This window comes from Sciurus carolinensis, chromosome 14 (assembly GCF_902686445.1).
Source record: "Sciurus carolinensis chromosome 14, mSciCar1.2, whole genome shotgun sequence".
NCBI classification, from domain to species: domain Eukaryota; kingdom Metazoa; phylum Chordata; class Mammalia; order Rodentia; family Sciuridae; genus Sciurus; species Sciurus carolinensis.
The window spans coordinates 18,200,486-18,222,656 of NC_062226.1; the positions used below are offsets into that span (position 1 = coordinate 18,200,486).

At 44.6% G+C, this 22,171-nt stretch overlaps 1 protein-coding gene across 1 annotated transcript in view; it reads right to left on the reverse strand.

Moving 5' to 3' along the window:
- Pappa (pappalysin 1) overlaps positions 1-22,171 on the reverse strand; it is a 232,457-nt gene that overhangs the window by 184,686 nt on the left and 25,600 nt on the right. The window contains exon 2 of the mRNA XM_047524822.1: positions 16,337-17,399. Within this exon, the coding sequence (XP_047380778.1) occupies positions 16,337-17,399 (1,063 nt within the window). The remainder of the gene's footprint in view (positions 1-16,336; positions 17,400-22,171) is intronic.

The window sequence follows — 22,171 nt, forward strand, 5'->3', positions numbered from 1 at the left end:
CATCCAACTTTCTTTATCTCCTACAACCTCATTCACCCAGGTTTTCATAGTTTTCTTAACCTCAGAACCCTACATGCTCCCCAATTATGCCCATTCCCTACCCATGCCTATTACTTTCACTCTTCAGTACCACAATCTATCTGCCTGAACCTTAGTCTTTAAAAAAATTTTCCTCCTTGCAAAGTTCATTCTACAGGTGACACACTCCACATACCATCTCATGATCACCTTTGTCTGTAAAATGGGGATGAGGGCAACAACCTTTCAGGGTGTCCGTAAGATTAGAAGCAGTGAAAATAACATGCCACATCATAGCTGGTACCTAGAAGGCTCTCACTGATCAGTGCAGTTTACTTTTATTGCATTACTCTTAGTACAGTGACAATGACTGACAACACCGGTCATCATTACCATGAGCTAAACATGAATTCCACCTCTTCTGCAGTCATACTTTTCATTCTGTACTTATCATCCTGCTTTTATGTTTTATTCTGTATGAACTATGGGCTTCACACAGTAGGAACCAAATCATTATCAACTGTGTCCCTTAAACACTTCATTCAAGATGGAGAACTACCACTGATTGGGACCTACTGAGCACCTTTCTCTCAAAATTCATAATTTCAAAGTAGGATGAGCAACATAGGGCTTGGGGAAGGGAAGAGGCTTGCCAAGGTCACATAGCAAACAAGGGGCATTAAAGGGCAGCAATGAACCTCTATGTTCTAGCATGTGTACATGTGACCTATGTACTATTGACTACTTTCATCCTGGTAAGTAAATTCCCTTTTCCTTCAGGTAGAAACATTCCCCTAAAAGAGTGTGTAGCTTAGAGAGCCATCATGGAAGGGATGGGACTCCACTATCCCTTGACTTGGGAGCCTGCATGGATATCTGGCCTCTTCTCACTCTACTCGGGGCCCTACTCTGCACTCCTGGGTCTGCATTTGCTCAATGAACTTGTATGTGAGATGAATGCTGTCCAGCTCAAGGTCTACAGAAGGCTAAATCTATAAGAGGCAGATGAGTGCTTAGCAGAAAAGAGTTTCAGAGTCAATGGATTTAGGACATGCTCTGCCAACAAGGTTAAATACATATAGTTTCTGATTGCAAGAGTTTTTAGAACCTTAAATATGCAAAATGAGAGAAAGGCAGAAAGTGCTTGAAGTGTTCCCAGATATATTTGACCATAATTCTTCCCTCTCCCCACCCTCTACCTTTGCCAAAAAACAAAAAACAGCACAAACAACAGCTTGGGAAATGTTGAGATAGCTTGGAATGTCCCTCCTAATTTAGATCCTCTTCCCAAAGCCGCCTCTCAAGAGTGATGTCTCCATGTCTGTTCTCTTCCTGCACAACTTGTGCACCTGGATTCCACAGTGGAGGTTGTGGGTCCCCTGGAATGTCTGTTTAAGGGGGCTAGCCCTGACTGCCAAGGCGCCCAGACTTTACCCCTTTGCCAGAACTGCATTTCAAAGCCATGAGTGCAGTTCTGGAGGCAGATCAAAGCTCTCTGAACTCAACTGTCATTAGAATATTTTCTTTATGCATCTCACTCGCTGATGAGTGCCAACAACATATTTCCTAAATGCACTGGCCTGAGATGGTACAACTCTGTAATAATCTGAATGGGAGGGCTGTCAGGGCCTGTTTTATTGAAAGAGCAGCAAAAGGGAACCACATTCAAAATGCAAAACAACCAACAAATCCCTTAAATGAAATCATGGGAAAAAGTGCGGGAAGGCTGAGCTTTTCCAACTCTAGAGACATAGCACATTGGCACTTCCATTGCATAGAAGGGTGGTCGGAGGTGTGGCTCATAGTGGGCCTAGGTCAAGCCTCCTAAGTCTCAATTTGTATTCCCATTTAAAGCAGGTCACCTTTCAGCTGACTTGCCTGATACACAGGTGAGAATATCATGCCAAGGTCCTGCTCCCTGGAGGGTTTATTTGAGCTAAACACTGGCTGAGAGTGAACCATTTCTAAGCTAAAAACAGTTCTTTCAAGTTAAAGGAAAAAGGAAGAGACAAACCGCGATTCAAATCCTCCCTCTTCCATCAAGTTGCCTTGTGACCTCAAACATGTGACTCAGTCTCTTCAGAGGTCACTTTCCTCATCTGTAAAATGGAATTGTAAAACTCAACATAGAAAAGAGTATATAAAATTCAATATGATAATAAGAAAGTGCCTAGAAGAGTAACCAACAAATAAAGGGCCCCAAGATACACGATTCTCTTTTTAAAAAAATATTTTTATTAGTTGTTGATGAACCTTTATTTATTTATTTGCACATGGTGCTGAGAATCAAACCCAGTGCATCACACATGCTAGGCAAGTGCTCTACCACTAAGCCACAATCCTAGCCCCCTTAATTCTCTTTTAAACCACTAAATCCCATGTTTGCAATTCTACATAGGATGATGGGACATAATGGGTTAATATTGCTCTTGACCCAATGCCTGTTAGGTTTCCTTTCCATCACTAAACCCTGACTCCCACCACTCGACCAATGTGTTTTTCTCCAGCTCACAGAGCAAGTGCTGTAACACTGCCCATTTCCAAATTCTGATTGCAGCCTGTCATTTCCAAGGAACCTCACAAGTCCATGAACCACTACTCCATTTCCAGAACACACTAGACCATTTGAAAATGATTATCAAATATAAAGATCAAAGCCACTCAGGGCAAGTCATTAAAGCAAGATAAACCTCAGAATGTTTATTGCATCCATATCCTTGTTCCAAATAACAAGGTTTCTCCAAGCTGTGACCAGTTCTAAAACCTGAAGTTTGTACTTTATCCCAAGGGCCCTAATGATCTGGACTTTATTCTCTTGCTTAGTTTCATCATCAGAGATGCCTAAATCTGCTTCTCTTCTCTATAAAAAAAGACACAGGGAAAAATGCTTGGGGAATTTATTAATTTCTGGGAACCCTGAATGTTTGATTCTAGAATAATAGCTTTTTTTTGTGGAAGTTTGACACACAAGCAAGAAAAATATAACATCACCAAAAACTAATTTAAACATTGTTCATTTTTTCATTCATTTATTGAATAAATCATTTTTAAGTTACCTACTACTTTCCTTTCTTTCTTTCCCCTTCCTTCCTTATTACCAACTTCCTTCTTCACATGACATTATTCATTCCACTCTCACTGATCTATATTTATGAATCACATACCATACTTGAAGCTAGAAATTTTTCATTATCAAAGAATTAGAAGTTTGACAAATAAAGATATGTAATTAGATGATGGTAACATATTGTTATAATACTAATAACTCCTACCATATGGAGGCGTTAACTATATGCTAACACAGTTGAAATTCTTTTAAAAAAATATTATCTCTTTGAAAGTTTACAAAAGCGCTAAGGGTTAAGGAGGAGTAACCTCAGTTTATGGGTGAAAACACTAGAGCTAGGTGAGGTAACACCACTTATCCAAGATTCCCTCTACTCATAGGTGTCAGAAGTGGGATATGACCTCTGGTCGGTTGATTATTAAAAGACCATATTCTTAAGTGAGTTAGTCTCTCATTTCCTTTTAAAATATGTTTTTTTATGGGTAAATTAACTGTGGTTTATTTATATAACAGAATTCCTATGTGAAATGAGACACAGGAAAAACAAATATCAGTGTGAAAGTATAACAATCCTTTGACTGAAATAAGCAAATGCCAAAAATACATCAATAACAAACCATTTAGAGAAATATATAAATCAAGGCATGCAACATATAATTTTCACATGCATTGTTACATATGAATATGTGCATATGTTTATGATAAACATATATACATTAGCATAGGAATAATAAAACAAATCTTGAGTACAGGTAATCACTTATAAGAATAATTGATATAAACAGAAGAAGTATCAGTTACCACAACTGATCTGTCAGTAGTTTACTAACTAAAGGTAAGAATGAGATATTTTTTTCCCATTATTCTTGTTGTCTTTGCTATCTTTAAAATAAAAATTGCTTAACTATATAATGCAAATTGCTAGTAATGGGAATTTAACAATTATTTGATTTAGTTGTGTTAACCCTATGCATGTTTTTTTCCAAAAACATGATCATTTTCCAAATTTTTGGTGCTTTGCAAATATGTGTTTTGATAAAGGGAATGTGGGGGTGGGGGGAGCATAGCCCAATGCACATGCCCAGCCAAAGGTGGATGAGATACCACAGGTTTTCACATAAAGAATAAACTTTGGTTGGATACTGGCACAACTATGGGAAACAGAGAAAATGGAAGACCCCCAGAAACTCAGAGGCCTGGAGGATCACTAGAAGAGTGATAAGCTATAAGCCCTCACTTGTAAGTGCTGCAAAGGTGGGAATAGGTGAGGAACTGGAGGAGGCAGCAGTGGTGACATCAGAAAGGATCATGTACTCCAGGTTATGCAGAATGGAAAGTGTCCTGAAAGTTCTAAGCAGACTCTGGAAGACTTACAGAAGGAAATGACATGATCTGGTTTACATTTTCCCAAGAATGTTTTGGAGGAATTTGGATGATGGTCTGGAGGAGGGATACAAGTAGAAAAGGAGGCATTGACAAGGTCATGCAGAACAGAGAGTGGACATGAGAACATCCACAATTACAGTATCATTCATGGAAAGGCTCTGATGCTGAGTGGGGTGGGAGTGAGAGAAGCTGAAATGATGGGTCTACAACATTTCCACACTACAAATCAAAGACCCCTTACTGGTGTTCTAACCCTAGGCCCAGCAACGGATGGAATCTCCCAAGGCTGTGCCCTCTGCTGAGTTGCCTAGAAGGTTGGCCCTTAGAAAAGTCACTGGCCTGCATCTCTCTGGGGATAAGACCATGATGAGGCCAAGCAATGGGCGGGAGGAAGAATCCTGAGAATGGGGATTACAGGAGGGAGGTGCTGATTCAGAGAAGAAGGTGGGGCAGTGTAAAGGTGCTCAGACCTTTGGATCACTAAACAAAAATTATGGTGGAAGTGAATAGAGATTTTTAATCTTGAAGTGAATAGAGATTTTTAATCTTGAAGAAAAGAGAAAGGATTTAAGAAGGAATAAAATCCCACTATTAATGATGTCTCTTATAAGTACATCCAAAAGGAATACTCTCTTCAGTAGCACTGCAAAGAAAGAATAAAAGAATCTTAAAATAAAGGACTTTACTTTTAAATGAGTTTATTTTATCTAGAACTACACAGCTGCTGTTTTTCTTATTTGCCTTTTTGAAAATAACTTTTAGAGACTTCTGGAGTGGAAGAAAAGCGTTAGAACACCTGGTTCCTGGCAAGCTCAGCTACGCTCACTTGGTTAATGTCATTCCTCAGGACTCGACCTAGAGGCCTGTTCCCCCTCACATCTGAGTCAGGTACCCATCTTCTCAGCTCCCTTGGTACCTTGGACCACTGCATAATAGCACTTACTCAACTAGCTACTTATGTGCAGGAAATTCCAAGATGGAAAAATCACACTTGTCTTGAGCACTGTTCAATGTTGCATCCCCAAAAAGCAGTAGTGAGTCTTGTCCACAGCAGACCAGACTGTTCAACACACTGTTCAACACAGTCTTCTGAAATAGTGTGTCCACAGTGGACACACTGTTCAACAGTCCCTTCTCTCTGATCTTTATTTAGGGTTCTATGATGTCTGCTTTGATAGTCTCGGGGATGCAGAGTGTACTAACTGGCAGGGCAGCCATTAAGGCATGAGGGATCTCTTGTGAGGTAAGAGCAATGTTGTGTTTGCAAGTACCAAAACAGTAATGTGACCATCCTATATCAAACTATTGCTTTCACAACAGAACCATGGGATTCAAGGACCCACAGTTTTCTCTTCCCGTTGCCTGAATTCTTTCTTGGAACATCAAAACCACTATTTATTTATCGATAAACAGTACAAGTGACCACACGGAGCAGAATGTGCACAGCTCACTGACATCCCTGTGGTTTTCCTTATGCTTGAAACTCAATTAACCAAAGGCAAATCACACGTATTTCACAAGTTGTCGCCGTCATAATGTTTTAGATAGAGGAGCTATTTCAGAAGACTGTATACTTTGGCTCGAGGTTTTAGCCATGTTGGCTATGTGACTGATATAAAGGCTACCTAAACAATATTAAGTTTGGAAGGATAAATCAAGAATTAGGTCATCACCACTGTGTCAGTTTGGCAACATCTGGAATTTAATCTGGATCATGGCCCCATTCACATTCCCTAATCTTGGGCAAGTAACAAATTTATTTAAAACTAAAACAATACAGTCATGACATTGGGTATAGGTCTCTCTGGATGACCTTTAACATGCCTAATAACTTCTCCAAATTTTATCTTTTCTGGGGCTAAGTCGGAGATAGTTCAGGGGGCCATGGGACGATGAAAGAATCCAAATATGGAGAAAGGATTCTGGAAAGGATGACACTGTGTGTCAGGCTGTTGGAAGCAGAATTAGATTCAAATTGATTTTGGAAAGAGGATGCCACAATCAGCGCCTGAGGGAAAATAAAAGAGCAGACGCGCAGACTGCCTAAGTGTGGGGGACCCTCGCTAGGCCTCTGTGGGGACGTCAGTGATGTGAGTAGGATTTTTTTCAACTTGTCAGGAAGCATAATTGCTCCTTCGTTGCTACACAGAAACACTGCGCCCTATTAGACAAGGGGCTGGCAAATCCTTTGAAGGCAGGTCTGCCTCTGACTTCCGCAGGGATCTTGGGTGTTAACGCATGGCTTTATTTGTACCTTTTTAAACCTATCAAGCCCTTCATTTCTACCCTATGCATGTGTGGGCCTCTTCCCCACATGCCAGGAACTAGGACTACTATTCTGATTTGAGAAGGTCTTAGCAGGGGTAGACCTTCAATGGTCCCATTTTACATATGAAGAATCTGAAGTAAGGGAAGGGAACTAAATTACTGGGAGAATCCGTCACCTCCTTCCTTCAGGTTTGGCCAAACCACAGCCAAGTATGTATTTCTATCATGGATTCTCCTGGAAAACAGGTCTGCCTGGAATTGTCCTTGCACCGTCTGTAAGACTCTCAGACACTTGGTGCTTCTGAGGAGTTATGGTCAGCACTGTCCTCTGTGGAAGTCAAACCTTGGGCAGTTTGAACTCACAAAGGGTGAGTTCACCCGAGTGGAGAGTTTGAAGGAATATGCTGAGCCATGATCAACTTAGGGAAGTGTCTTCGTCAATCGGACCCTACCTCCCACCCCCACTGGCTGTGTTTCCTAATCTGGAAGGGCACTGACCAAGTATTGAGGCTGTCATGAGTTCTCAGCGTCTCCAGTGGATGGAGAAAGGGAAATGAGAGTTCTTAGTGTGCTCAACTCTGGGTGGAGGAAACCAACAACCTCTGGCAGAGGCCTCAAAGGGCATCCGGTGCTCCCATGTGTCCAGGGACCTGGAGTTGGGAATACACATCTAGGAAAGGGGTGAACCAGGGAGACCCTCAGATCCTGGCATGTTGGGGGAAACTTTCCAGGCAAGCTCCACTAAAAGGATTGTAACTTTCACCTGCAAACTTTGAGGACTGGGGTGTGTCAGGGTAAGAGTGCCAGGCCAGGAGGCAGCTGCCTGGAGTGGTCCTGACTATATTACAGGCACCCCCCTTGGCCTCTGAATCCTTCCCTACTCATTATTCAATGAGCCTCAAACTGGGGATGCTAGACATGCCTTTGCTTTTTGATGGCAATGCATGAACTTATTATGGCATGCTGCTTATCTCTTAGTAAAAGGAACACATTAGCATTTAGTATGTGCAGGGCTTTTGGAATTAAAACGAATCTTTAAAAAGATGGAACCTGTGAGCACTAAAACCAAAGGATTCTTGGTAGTAGAGTGAGGTCATCTCGGACTCCTCCACCAGCCCGGGAGTCCAGTGAGTAAGGCTAGGGAGAGCAATCTGGGAATTGGAGATATGCATGTACGAGGTCAGAAGAATTCCCAGAGAAGGGACATCCCCGAACCATGTCATATAAACACCAAAACAAAACAAAACACTATTATTCTCAGTACTCACTGTGTTCCAGGTGTTCTTCCAAAGGGTGGAAACTGTCCTATTGCACTGAGGCTTCTAAACTACCTAAGGTAGTTCCTTTCATCCTTAATTTTCCAGAGAGGCAACTGAGTCTTGTGAAAAGTTACGGAATTGTCAAATGGCTTGATCCAAATGTGTCCTGTCTCCCCAACTTGTGTTTGTATTTAATCACTAGACTGCACCGATCCTGTTCTTTACAGGTAACTGTTTTTGAGCTCCTTGTGGAATTCATATTTAGGGGCCATGAACAGCTCTTCTCTTTCAATCCATTCTCCCCCTGCATTCCACGCTCAAAGACCATAGTGACACGTGCACAGGGTTCCCAGGTGGGAACTTCTGATTAAAGGCGGACTTGGTTCAGAAGGAAAGCATGAAGGAAAACCAGAATGACTCAGAGAAAAGGTGCACAGTGAGCCAGGACATGTGTATTTGTGTATCGACTCTCAAGTGAGAGCAGGGGTTGGTTGGAACATTTAGTAACTTCAACCAAAATGCACATGTCTCATTAGGACCAATCCTAACACTGCATGGGAGGATTCTGTGAGCAAACATGTCCCCTAATACAGTTAGACATTTGCGTCATTTTCAAAATAAGCTGGCATGCAAATTCAATGAGTTTAATACAAGTGATGTGGTCTCTATTTAAAAATACCAATTCTGAGGTCACTTCTAAAAAGAAAAAAAAAAAAAAAGGTAATATTTTAAGAATGGAAGTAATCTGGATAAATGCTTTCAATTTGTATAGTGGAGTTTCATCCAGGCCTTTTTATGAGCCTGCAGGAAGGCGGTCTCTGTAAAACAGTGCTGACAGGGAGGAGATGCTGTCCACGTGTGCATGCAAGAAGGGAGGGAACTTCTCCAACACCTACTATGTGCCAGACACCAAGCCAGATGTTTCACACAGGTGACTCCATTTACATTTCATGACATGCCACAGGATAGCTGTTATCACCCAATTTGAACAGATGAGAAACCTGTGACTCCTACTGAGCAATGTGCCAAGGTCAGACAGCCAGGCAGAGTGGAGCCAAGATTCAAACACTGGTCAGTCTCCAACATGCATAATTTTTCCACTACACCAACCCTGACTCCTGTTATTGCTGTAATGAATATTAGTCACGTTAAATAAACCCTGATATTCTGATTATAAAATTCCAAGCAATTTCTCTTACATGATTACTGGAAAAGAATGAGCGAAGTTACTGAAGAAAAAATAATAATGTCCCCTTTCATCTGCATGCTGGTTAACTCTTCTCAGAACTCTTTCTGGGATATTATTTTATGTGACCCTCTTGGCCACATAAAATAATACGGGATCCATGCTGTCAGATACTATTATTCCTTTCGATAGATGTGGAAGTGGAGGTTCAGAGAGATTAAGAGATTTCACTAAGATTGCATAGCTAAGAAACTGCCTAGCCAAAGATAAAATCTATTTCCTCTGAACTCTTGTATCATTCTAAGCCAGCCTGATTCTCTGTGAACTAAAACCTAAAGAAAAAAATTGTGGCATCTACATGCATGAAGTTCCTACTAGCCTCACCTTTTTCTTGCAACTGAGGACCCTCCAACTTCAACCCCTCCAACCCCACTGCATGACGAGTAACCAGCTCATGCACCTCTCTCCCATCATGAGGTCTGCTCAGGCTAGAGAACTATTTGTGTTCCTTCTCCATCACTGAAACTTTTCTAGCTACTCCAGCAACTGTGATCCTTCCTTTGCTCAGAGCTTGTGGGAACCTCATAGTCCTGTGGTTTCATTGGAAATTAGTCATCTGCCTTCTTGCCATTTTTTGAATGACTGTAACAAAATGTCATTAAACCACAGCATCCAAGCTCCTTTAAGACAAGAGATTCTTAGAACCCTATAGCATTTATCATCATGCTCTGGATTTTAAAGGAGTCTTAGCAAAATGTGGATGATGGGTGAAAACATGACCATAATAAAGAGAACACGTTCAAGTTCCAAACTTCTTTCTAAAATATCAAGGCATTTTGGATGAGGGTAGAAATGACATGAGAGTAGGAAGTGAGTCCCTGGGCCTTGGCTTCACATCTGCCCCTCTTTACTAGGAGGTCTGGGTCACTGTTGCTCCTTCAAGAGAATTTGGTCTCCTTATCTGCCGCAAGAGGGACCCTTTCCTGCTTCTTTTAGCTTTGAGAATCCCTGATCCCATGCAACTTTTTCAGATTTAGAAGGAACTGGGAAGTAGAAAGTGTATGTTCCATAAGATCATCCCAGAAAAGAAGAGGTGTACCCCACCAAAAAAAGACAAATCATTCAATGGATCCTGATAAAGGATAGGGGAAGAGACAGAGGTGGCCTACAGCTGCCTGCAGAGGGGTCAAGGAGGTGACTTCAGACTCCCTTTTGTGAGATTTCCTATAAGGTTAACTTGGTTAAAAAAATAATAATAATAATAATAATAATGTTGACCTATTCTCTTAGGAATGCTCCTGTTAAATAATAATAATAATAATAATAATAATAATAATAATAATACGGAAGATAACAAAGGACACATTTTACTACAAGAAAACAGGAGAATTTTCTTTTTTTCCCCCACCCATCTTATTCCATGTGCTACCTATTCATGAACAAAGATGAAGTTCACCTGTCAGTGCCAGAGCCTGAGGTCTGGAGGAGTCCACACAGGAATTAATGGATGAGTTTGCTGCAAGAGCCTCTCTCAGTGAGATAGCTACACCCCAGAGTGTCCGCTGACCCTGGATTTCTTGACACTGGGACTTTCCATTCATATCAAGCTTTTGTACTCCATTTTCAAAAGGGCACGTGAAGTGCATTCTACGTGTCTGCAGACATCTCCAGTGGCTGAAGAAGGACTTATGCCCACCTCGTTTGTCCCCACCACTGAAAAGGATGGCCAAGGTTCACCTGAAATGCCTTCTTCAAATTGGCCGGCCACACAGCCAGGCTCCTCTTGGCTGGTACTATGGGTCCTGGCCTCACCCATGACTTTGATGGGGTGTTTACTTGTCTGTCTTACCCACCAGGGGTGAGCTGCAAAGGTAACTGCACTTGTAGAACGCAAGTATTCAATAAGCATTTACTGAGGGAAGAAGAGAAGAACAGAAGGAAGGCAGGGGGAAGAGAGAAAGGTGGGAAGGAAGGAGGTGGGGAGAGTGAGAAGGGATGAAGCCTGACTTTAAATTTTCTGTGAGATGAATTCAACCTGTGGCTGCTTATGCTCTGGATCCCAGCCACCCTGCCAGCCCTGCTCCCCAAGCCCTTCCCCACCCTGCCACTCTCCCTCCTCACTGCCCTCTGCATGGCTGGCTTCCTCTGTGCTCTGAGAGTCTCTGTTTTTCCATCCTGAGCCACTTCCCTACCCCCTACTCTCTGCCCTGGGGAGGGTGGCCTCTATGGGTTGCATCAACAAGTCCCTTTGCCTTGTGACTTCCAGTCCACTTCACCCAGTGGAAAATACTGGCAGGAGAGAATGACAGTGTGGAATTTCCTCTCCTAAGTCCCTTCTGGTCAGGTGGCTGCCTCCCTCTGCTGAGAGTCACAGCAGCTGCCAGGAAGCCCTTTCCATACAGCCACTCTCTTTGGGTTCCATACTCACTCCCTTCTCTTACCACTGTGGATCAAGGGTGGAAATGGCTCCCCAGGTTTGCTGGCTCTGGATTAAGCCCCAGGTTTTGTTGGTTGGCCTAAACCCTTCCTACAATGTTTTGAATAGCTGCTCCTTCTAAGTAGCCCCTGCTTTAACTCTCCTTAATTATTCTGTTTGAATGTGCCATCTGTTTCCTGCCCAGACCCTGACTGATGTAGTGTGTGTCTCTATTTCTCAACAGGCTACCTACTCCTGGATATATACTCAAATCATCCCTCCTTCTGCCTTGTTTTCCCTAATCAGAATAAATCTGTGTTATTGCAGGTCTCCTATCCACAATCGATGACACATTTGACCTTCCCATTAAACTGGAGGCTCCTCTCTGGTGAGAGACATGTTCAGCCCATCACAACACCCTTGTGAATAACACAGAGGCTGGCACTGGCAGACATGCCCCCCAAATGCCTGTTATACAGAAGAGAAACTGTCACCATGTGGTTTCCGTACATGACTTGGAATAAGATATCCACAAAAGGTTGTGCTGTGCTGTGCACAACCCAAGACCAGCCAGGTCACTTTCTCCACCAGCACTGCGATCACACTTATCATCTCCCTGTGTGTGGTTATCAGTGCCTACTTGCAGGCCAGTGGTAATGAGGAGCCATGCACCTGCAGGGAAGCACTCCCCTGGAAGAACCACATGGACCAGAGATGACATCATCTGTCACTCAGCTCAAAGCTTCTTCCTGCAGCTGTGACACTGGTTCTAGTCATGGTTTGGAAACCATATAGAATAAATCTGTTCCCTTGTCTACAGAACAGGCCTTGAGAGACTTGAAGTCTATGTGCCATGATTCTGTGGTCACAGCCCTGTGAGAATGTTCTCCTCCAGGCCAAGCATGGTTATATGGTGTGACTCCCAGTTCCTCATTGTCCTAGTGGCCTTCTTCAACATCCTCAGTTGGCTGTCCTTATCATTGCCTCTCACTAAGGAAACCCACTGCCAACATAGCTATAGTAGTTCAGAAATGGTTCACGAAAACTCAAGGACATGATCAAATCTTCTTGCTAACTCACTCACTCAGCACTTCACAACCCTAAGCTCTTGGGAGAACTGGAAGAAGATGGTGAGGACAGAATAGAAGGTTGCAGGGGTCTGTGTCTGAGAAGAACATCATAGTAATTCTGGGAAACTGGGCCATAGCAGGTGACTAGGGTTGGGAATCTGGAGTACCTCTGCCCAGGGTTTACCACTAATGAACTGTGTGAGCTTTGACTTCAGTTTCCCTTTAAAGAACATAAGGGAGTTGGGCTCAATAATCTCTAAGAATGTTGCCCACGTATAAGTCAGACAATTAACATCATTTTGATGCCTTCTGAAGTCCCTACCCAGGAACTGGGTGCTTTCCTCTAAGACTTGCATTCCTGAGACCTGGACCAATGGGACCAAGGGCTAGTAGATAAAAAGGGAGAGTTTCAATGGGTTCAAAAGAACTGGTATTTCTTGTTGAAGTCTGACAATTTGCTCAGCTGCATTACTGGTAGATCTTATTTTTCTCCAAAGAAGTACCACAGAATTGGAGAGAATGAAGGATTTTAATCAGTACTACTCAAAGTGGGCAGTCCAAGAACTGTCCACGGCACAGTGAATACAGAAGTGGAGAGTCAGCTTTTGGAAACCCTTCGAGAATCTGACATTGTTGCATGACTCTGAAGGACTTCCATTTTTGTATCAGTTCATTTTTGTTGTCTATTAAAAAGATACCAGTTTGAGACTTCTAGGGAAAAAAAATCGCCATCCTGTGCCATAGATTAAGAAGTAACTTTAAATATTCTCTTTACCCATTAAGAGAGAGACATAAAAGGAGGTAAAGATAGACATAGAAAGATAGGGATGTGGATAGAGAGAGAGTCAGAGGTAGAGACAGAATGAATTCTGGATGAGCTTTGCTTTCAGCTCTTTATTTAAAACTACCTAGTTTCACTGTTTCTATTGGATCTGCCTGTCTTTTCCCCTTCACTCTTCCCTTCCTCTCTTCCTTCCTTCCTCCCTCCCACCCCTCCTTCTCTTTTGTTTAAGGACACAAAGAGAATATTTCTTCCACAGGTTATCTCCCTGCACCTGGGAGAGCGGATTCAGCCAGAATCCAGTAACCCCCAGCCTCATCAGGAGAGGACACAGGGCCTGGTGGGGAGTATAGCTTTGCCAGCCAGCACACAAACAGGCCATGGCGTGAGCGGTCACAGCACAGACACATGGTCATTCACAGACGCTCTGGGCATGCAGTCCCGTGACTGAGGGAAGAGGAGGCCTTTGGAACCTGCCAGTGTGTCTGCTGATTGTGAATTATCTGGAACATGGAGCCCCCTGGCCCCTCCACACCAGCATGGTGCTCTGCAAATGCCAGCTTCCCTGGATCCTGACCCAGCGATGGCTCACCCTTATCAGCTTTCTCCCAAGGCCACCTGCCGGTCACCCCTGTCCTTTATTTCTGCCTCTAATTGTTCCTCGAATTTAAAAATATCCCACTTCAGTGGGAGCATTGTAGTCAGTAGGCCTGGGTTTGAATCTAAGCTATCCATATATTAGTGGGGTCACCTTAGTTATATCCTTTCATCTTTCTTAATCCAGGCTTTTCTTCAGCAAAATAAAGTCAAGGGTACCTATCTACCTGGCACTTGGCAGACACTGAATAAACATCTGTTGTATGAATAAGTGAATGAGCAAGAGAACGGATGTACAAATGGGTGACTGGCTTTCAGTGATGCCCACTCTGCCCTGGTACCTCCTGGGATTTTGGCTTAATAGACCACAAATTAACACTGATTCCAGAAGACCTACATTTGTAATTCACCTACGGACTCTTCTGATCTGTGAATCTGGCTAAGTCATTTCACTCTCTAACAAGTTTCCTCTGTTTCCCATCAGTCAAATGCAAATGATAACTCCTATCTTGTCTCCCTTGTAAAGTTCTGGCAAGGCCTAAATGACAGCAGAGCTGACAGTGCATCAGGACCTGGAAGAGACTAGCCACACAGCAAGGCTGCTTCTCACATGTCTCGGCGCCAAGGTGAGAGTCCAGGGGCCCTCCTGGTGCCAGGAGGCTGAGCTGACGTGCTTTCTGACCGGCTGCCAGGCACGACATTCCCCTGCCAGCACTGTCATTCCTCTGCACATAGGTACTCTGCCTGTGCATGGGAGGCCCTTGCTCTTTTGAGAGAGACATAAAGGGAAGTGTCAGCAGAAAACCTGCAGAGGTCGGCAAATGTGCTCGGGCCATCAGCAAGTCCAGGGTCTGTGTGTTGGACAGAATGGAAAAGTTCAGCTTGAATCTGGGAAAAACAGGAAAATAGGTGTTGACTGTTTCTCTGGCTTGAAACCAGTTTCTCCAGGTCTCACATCTAATACAGATCACTGTTGAGTCCACCTTTGGGGTCCAGGTTGGGGTTACTGGTCATAGTTGACAGTCATGATGGAGACTAGGCCAGGCATTAGACAGAGGCCTCCTCTTCCCTCTTAGCCTTCTAAAGGTTGCTCCTTCTGCCTCCAGTGTCCTTTTCCCCCTAGTATTTGCTATCTAAATCATACTTATCTTTGAAAAATGAATTTTGTTGTTTATATTTAAGGTCTATAGTATGATGTTTTGGGATACAGAGATAACAAAAATGTTACCATAGTGAAATAAAATATCCATCATTTCACAGTTACCTTTGTGTTTGTTGTGTGTACCTGCGTTGGTCAAGAGCAGTTAAAATCCACTCATTTAGCATGAATCCCAAATACAGTACAATTTTATTACAGTCTTCATGTGCATTAAATCCCTAACCTTGCTCTATTATGTCTCAAATGACACCTATTCTTGAAGACATTGCTGAAATTCCACCTCTTCCAAAGAAACCGCATATTCAAGATGCAAGTCAACTTTTTTTCTTTGATCTCCTCTGGAACCCCCTAAACACTACACACTCTCACATTGATTAGACAAGGAAGGACAAATACACTTATCAGGAGCAAATTAGGTGGTAGCCACTGATGGAGAGTGACTGCATTTTACACACCCTCTCTCAGTCCCCACTGCACTTGAACCAAGTAGGTACCATGTTCTTTCCCATTTTACAGATGAAGAAACAGCTTCAAAGAGACCACAAAGTGAGAAAATGGTAGAGTTGAGGTCAGACCCAGTTGCCTGACCCCAGCTGACTCCAGTTCCACCAGCATAGTCCAATAGAACTTGCCATGATGGTGGAAATAGTCCACATTGCTCCATCTAGTATGGTGGCCACTAGCTACGTGTTGACCTCATACCAGAAATACGGCTAGTGCAACTTAGGAACTGGATTTTAAATGTTATTGACTTTTAACTGATTTAAATTTGAATCGTGACATGTGGTGAGGGGCTACTGTACTGAGTGGCACAGCTCTAAACCATTCCTTTATACACAGTACCTAGTTGTATTCATCGTGCGCCAACCAACGTAGACTGAGTTCTTGAGAACACTGGGCTCTGAGTCCTTCGTGACCCATGAGAAACTCCCAATATGTATGTTTGTAATGAACTATGCTCGCACAAGGTCCCCTTGATTACCTGAGCAATAGATTCGACTTGGTCATTCAACGGCTGCGTGTTCTGGCAGACTGTCCTCAACCTACGGGTCTCAGGGGAGCTCATCTATAAAATGGGGACATCGTTTTCAGCTCTTCACCGGGCATCTTCTGCCCAGGAGGGTCTTACCTGTGTGGAGAGTCTGGATCAAAGCACGTCTTGGTGACATCAGTGATTTCGGGGTCACAGCATTCCCCGCCATCGAAGTTGAACCGTTCGTAGTTGCAGTCCATGTCACACACGCCATTCTGCTGCTTCTTCATGAAGGCAGGGTGGCGCAGGTGGCGGCAGTCCCCGCCGTCGTGGCCGGTCAGCGTGTGGTTGCACTCGGGGTCACAGTTCTCATCCCCAATCTTGCTGATGTCACAGTTGGCCAGGATGAGGCGCTGGCGCAGGGAGGAGTTGTTCACCGCCAGCACCTCCAGCTCCCAGGAGATGTTGTAGTGCTTGAAGGCCTCGGCCAGCTGCTGGTGCTGGAAGTCCACCTGCTGGTGGCTCACCGTGGGGTTCTCGTGGTCGTCGTCGTGAAGGTTGACCACGCGGTAGCGCACCACCTTGGGCCTGCGGAAACTCGGGAGCTGGTTGTAGCTGGCAATGACCTCTGTGTTGTCACACAGTGTCTGCCCACACAGAGGGGGCTCCAAACTCGTGTCCAGCAGGAAGCCATGGGCATTGCTGAATTCCACTCGGGGGCTGTGGCCGTCCTTCATGGGGGACCAAGTGCGCTTCACATTGTCCCAGTTCTCCTGGAGGAGGAGCTGAGGTAGAGGGGTGTGGAGACCATGGGTTTCCATGTCCAACAGTATCTCCTGCTGAGTCCTGGCCACCTTCCACAGACTGAAGTGCTCGATGTAGCCCCGGAAATTGTGATTCAGAGCACTGCCTCCTAACATGAGCACTTTACACTTCTGGGTCAGCGGGCTGAATATGCCACCCACTTGCTGCCCAGAGGTGGCCACCTGGGCACCGTTCACATAGAGCTTCATCAGCCGGCCGTCATAGGTGGCAGCTAGGTATACCCACTGGCCTGGGAGGTAGCTGCGGTGGGCATTGATGGTGGTCACTTGCCGGGCCCGGTCTGTCTTCAAGGAGAAAAAGTAGCGTGGGTCTCTGTTGCCTTGATCACTGACAGTGTGAATGCCCACGACCCATCCTCGGTCTCGGGAGGTGTAAGAACATTTGTCATACAGCCCTGTGTGGCCCCAAAGGAAAAAGATCAATGAATAAAGGATGGAAGGAGAAGGGAGCAAGTTATTTTTCTCTGATAAAATGCATATCAGGATATTCTGCACCAGTAGTTTTCAAACTGCTCTGGTGGGACCCTGCCTCTGGGACTCCCCCCACAAGGGAAGGTGAGGGCTGGAGGAACTGAGAGGGCAAGTGAGTGAGATGTGGAGCAGTTCAGCCACAGCATGAACCCAGGCAGTTCCACTGCTGAGTATGGCACATGAGGGACAACATTTGAAAAATGGGTACTCCCCGCAAAGAAAACTCAAGAAGAGCAAGGGGGATAATAAAAACAAACAAAACACTGGTTTTGCAAAGAGTTAGATGGGAAAGAAGTCTAGTTGAGAGGGCACTTTAATTGTAGGACAATATTTGATGTGAGAGGAGGAATAGTGGGAGACGATGATAAATGGAAGATGCTCATTGAAAAGGGCGGTCCCAAGGATAGTCACCGTAGCACTCACTCAATGACCTGTGGTACCAACTGTGTGGAAAATGGGCCTAGAAAAGTGAGGGTCAAGGACTGAAAAGGGTTATTTCTAGCAAGAGTCTTGGCTAAGCCCTAACACACATCCCCAAAGAAAGGCAGATAACGAATAGCCGAGCTGGAAAAGTTTTTGAAGATAATCACCTCCAACACCTTCTCGTGGTGGGTGAGGGAGTTGAGACCCAGAGAATGGAAGGCCCTTGTTGCATTCCATGGAATCACTGGCAAATCTCTTAAGACTCAATTTAGCTTCCTTTCCTCTAACACTAATCCATATACAATCCATAAACACACACACACACAACAACACAAACACATACAGGTACACATAGGTACCCTCTTAATATAAAAGGAGGCCAGGATTGCCTAGATCATTGTTAGTATATTAGAGCAGAGTCCACCCAGCCTCTTTGTAGACCAGGCATTGTGTTAAGGTCTGTATATGTATTAGTTCAGCTAATACACGTAAGACCTCCACTGCAGTGATATTAAGTGTCTCATTTGAATCAAAATGGATATAGAAATTAAAGAAAGTGAAGAGACAGATTCAAGGTCAACTGGTTGGTAAGTGGATTCCAGTTCTGTAAGGCTCCTGAATTTACTGTTATGTGTGTTCATTCCATAGCCTCTCCTACCCCTTTACTAATGCCTCAAGGGTTTGGACCACTCCATCTACCTGGGGGGTATCACACACTTTAGCAAAATGTTTGGGGAAGTTCCAGGCCAGGCATCCCTAGACTTATTCTGAGAATGCCAGGAAGTAGCTTAGTGGAGACTCTCTGGATCTAATTATCTTTATACTCACCAACCCCCTGTTCCCAGCCTTTCTGGAATATACCCAGTGTCCTTGGCACAGACAAAGCTGTTGGATGGGGAAGAGGACTTTCTAATTAAGAGTGTATTTTAAGTGTCAGATGATGCATGAGGCCAGGTGGGAGGAGAAAGAGAGGGAGATGAAAATGAATAGATGATGCTCATTTAGAAAGACAGTCCCTACTCTCAGATGGAGAATCACTGCGGTCACCATAACTCTGAGTGTGCATCTGCCATTCGTGCTCATCAAAAGAGCATGGAGAGTGTCCAGCAAAATCAATAGAGGAGGCCCACACAGTCTTCATTCCTTTGTGGCTCTGGGACCTGAGAATTTATGTAAATCCCTGTTAGCTGCTGACACAGCCAGCATTTTGGCTGAGGATCTAAGCCCACCTACACCTCTCTTCCCACTCCCTGATGGACCGTATCTCAGGGCAGTCTCCATACACAGTCATCCTGCTTCTGTGGTTTGGGTGACCTTGGCAGAACACCAGTATCCTCTTCTGGGTCTTGGTTCTCAGTGTGGTAAAGGAGGGGACTGAATGAGGTTCCCCATTACGTCCTCAGGCCTAGTCTGATTTCCTTCTTCCAGGTCTCCCAGTGCGTCTCCTGACAGCCCTGTGAGCAGAGATCATTCTCTCTGTTGAACCTGTTCTACTTTTAGGGAACTTGACAGTGACTCTCTGGTTCCGGAGTTGCCTCTGTGACTTCCCATTGCCTCCTCTCTGCAAGACTGGGTCTTGTTGAGATTGATGACCACACCTGGGCCAGCTCCATAACCTGCCCAGCACCTGCTGCAGCAGGCCCTCCGTAAGGATCTCACGAATAAGCATGGAACACATGATTCTGAACAGCATTGGAAAAGAGACCAGGCAAAGACTTTAAGGGCCAAAGAGAATCAAAGACACTACTTTATATCTCCCTGGCCAAAGGACAGAGAGACTCAGAGGACAGAACGTGTTCTTGGTAGGGGAGAAAGGGCAGGATCTTTGGAATGGGCATAATCTGCTTGAATTCTGATGACTGCAATTAACATCAGTATGTTGGGGACAAAACCGCTTCACCTCTGTGGACCTTAATTCTCTCATATATCATCATACTTAAAAGACACAGTGGGTATGGCATCCCTGCCTACAATGGCTGTCCACAGTAGGGTTCCTTCTTAAGATGCTGGAGGGTCCAGGAGTGACATCAAGCATGAAAAAGTAGGAAACAACCAGAAATAAAATACAGAACGACCAAAGAGAGGAGGTGCCCTGAAGGCATCTTGCCTAATTTAGTAAGAGCTGGAATGAAGGCAAAAGTCCCCTCAATCCCATCGACAAGCCCTACTTGGAAATCATAAATCCCCATCAGCTTAGATGATATTAAGAGACTATATGTGAAAAGCTACCTCCCTGCCAACTCCCTCCAAAGACAAAGACTGGACTCCAAATTTGGATCCTGTTGCCCCAGATCTCTCTGCACATCAGGAATCAACAGGAGCAGAGGTTGCTGAAGTCACCACATTCATATCTTAGCTCCACTTCTTTCCCTCCCCTGTCTACTCCATCCTCCCACAAAAAGAAAATGAAGGGTCTTCTAATGAGAGAATTAAAATCTGAAACAGTATCACCCCCCACCTCTCTCTCCTTGCAGGTTTTTATTTCGCCAGGGGCTCCTAGTCCCTGGTTTTCCTGTTGCCCTTGGAACCAGCTGGCCTGGTTAGCAAGGTCAAATGTTTACACATCCGTGGGGTGCCCTCAGTTCAGCAGCCTTCCAGAGGCTTGGGCCACCTCTGTTTGCAGTTCAGAGAAAAGAGGGAAGGATTGAGAGAGGCCAGATACCACAGCCCAGAGCTGAGGAGTAAGGGGTAGCTTAGCCCCTGGAGGCAGAGAGGAAGGGCAGAGAGAGGGTTTTCAGTGGAACCAAGAGGAAACACATTAAGGGAAATGAGAACCTTGAAGCAGTGGTTTCAGAAGTTCAGAGGGAAATATTTACGTGGCGTGTAAGTGGCGGAAGGAAATAACTGGGCTCAAATAGGGACGGGAAGTATGATGGAGATGGAACTTTATTTCTCTATGAAAATAAATTAATCAACAGTAGTCACATTTCAGGGGGCCAGAAGGGAAGTATCTGGGTACCACCAGCCCAGGACCAGGGATTTGGCACCAGAGGTCTGTGCTTGACCTGCCAGGTAACCTTGCCTGGGACAAGGCACACCCTCCCCTTTAGGCTGCTGGGCTTCATTTCCCTTTTATGTAAAAGGAGGGGTCCAGATGAAATGATCCCCCACCAGAATTTAAGAGCCCTTTTGTTCCCTGTTAGAATGGTTCCTTGTATGTAGACGGTGCTCAAAAATATGTGTTGACTTGAATTGAATGCCTTGTGTCATTCCCAATTCTTCCATGCTTGGTTTCCTCTCCTCTGAATGTCTCCACATGGGACGCAGAACTGTATTCTCTGGAGGACATCAAAGTACCAGCACACATCCACAGTGCCCTTCCCCAGTTGTCTAGCAAGCTGAAATCATAGTTTTCAAAGCTGTGCTAGTCAGTCTGAAGTCAGCACCATCTGTATGCGACTAAGGGATGATCCCAAGGGACATGTCCCTGTGACAGGGTGGAAGTCCACATGCAATTCTGCATACCACCTACATATAATTAGCATACACCTGCCGCAATGCTGTAGGCATGCAGGACCAATCAAAGTGTCAAGGATCCTTTTATATTCCAAGGAGGTGCCTGGTCACACTGCACAGAGAGAGAGGGGCGGAGGGCCATACCAGGAGAGGAGCACCTGTTAGGACACTGGTCACTGAAACTCTGGTCAACTGGCCTTCTAATGGACCCCTACCTTTCTGCAGCTAGGCTTGATGTGTAAATGGTTTCAAACACCTTGAGCTTGATGTTTGTTTATTTTCATTGCCTCTCTTTCTTCTTATCTCTCCATTCATCCTTGCCCCAGAGAGCAAGAAACATGCATAAAAGAGGAATATCCAGGCAGAGGTAGGGGATTCTCCCAAAATATTGACCAGAACTGTCCTGGAAGAACACTCTGGGAATGAGGGGTACCCTTTAAAAATCACTTGAAAGATATGCCCCAGGGCAGTGTGACATGAGCACCCCAAGCCACCCCAGGCACACACTTCTCCTTCCCTGGTACCTATCCCACTCTTGCCTGTCCTAAAACCCATCACTCACTCACAGCCCCCCACACAGGTGTCTGTTTGGTTCCTTGGCAAATGTTCAACGTCTGACCAGAGCTTGGTATGTCATAGGTGCTCTGCCTTCTCTGTAAAAGTATGCTACTCTCTCTTTAGAAATGACCACCTACCACGTGCTCAGCATTAATCTCCTTTACAAAGCTGTGAGCATTGACTCTTTAGAGTAAACTGAGGCTCAGAAAGAACAAGTGGCTGTCCAAGGCATCACGGGGCAGAATTCTGGCCTACAGCA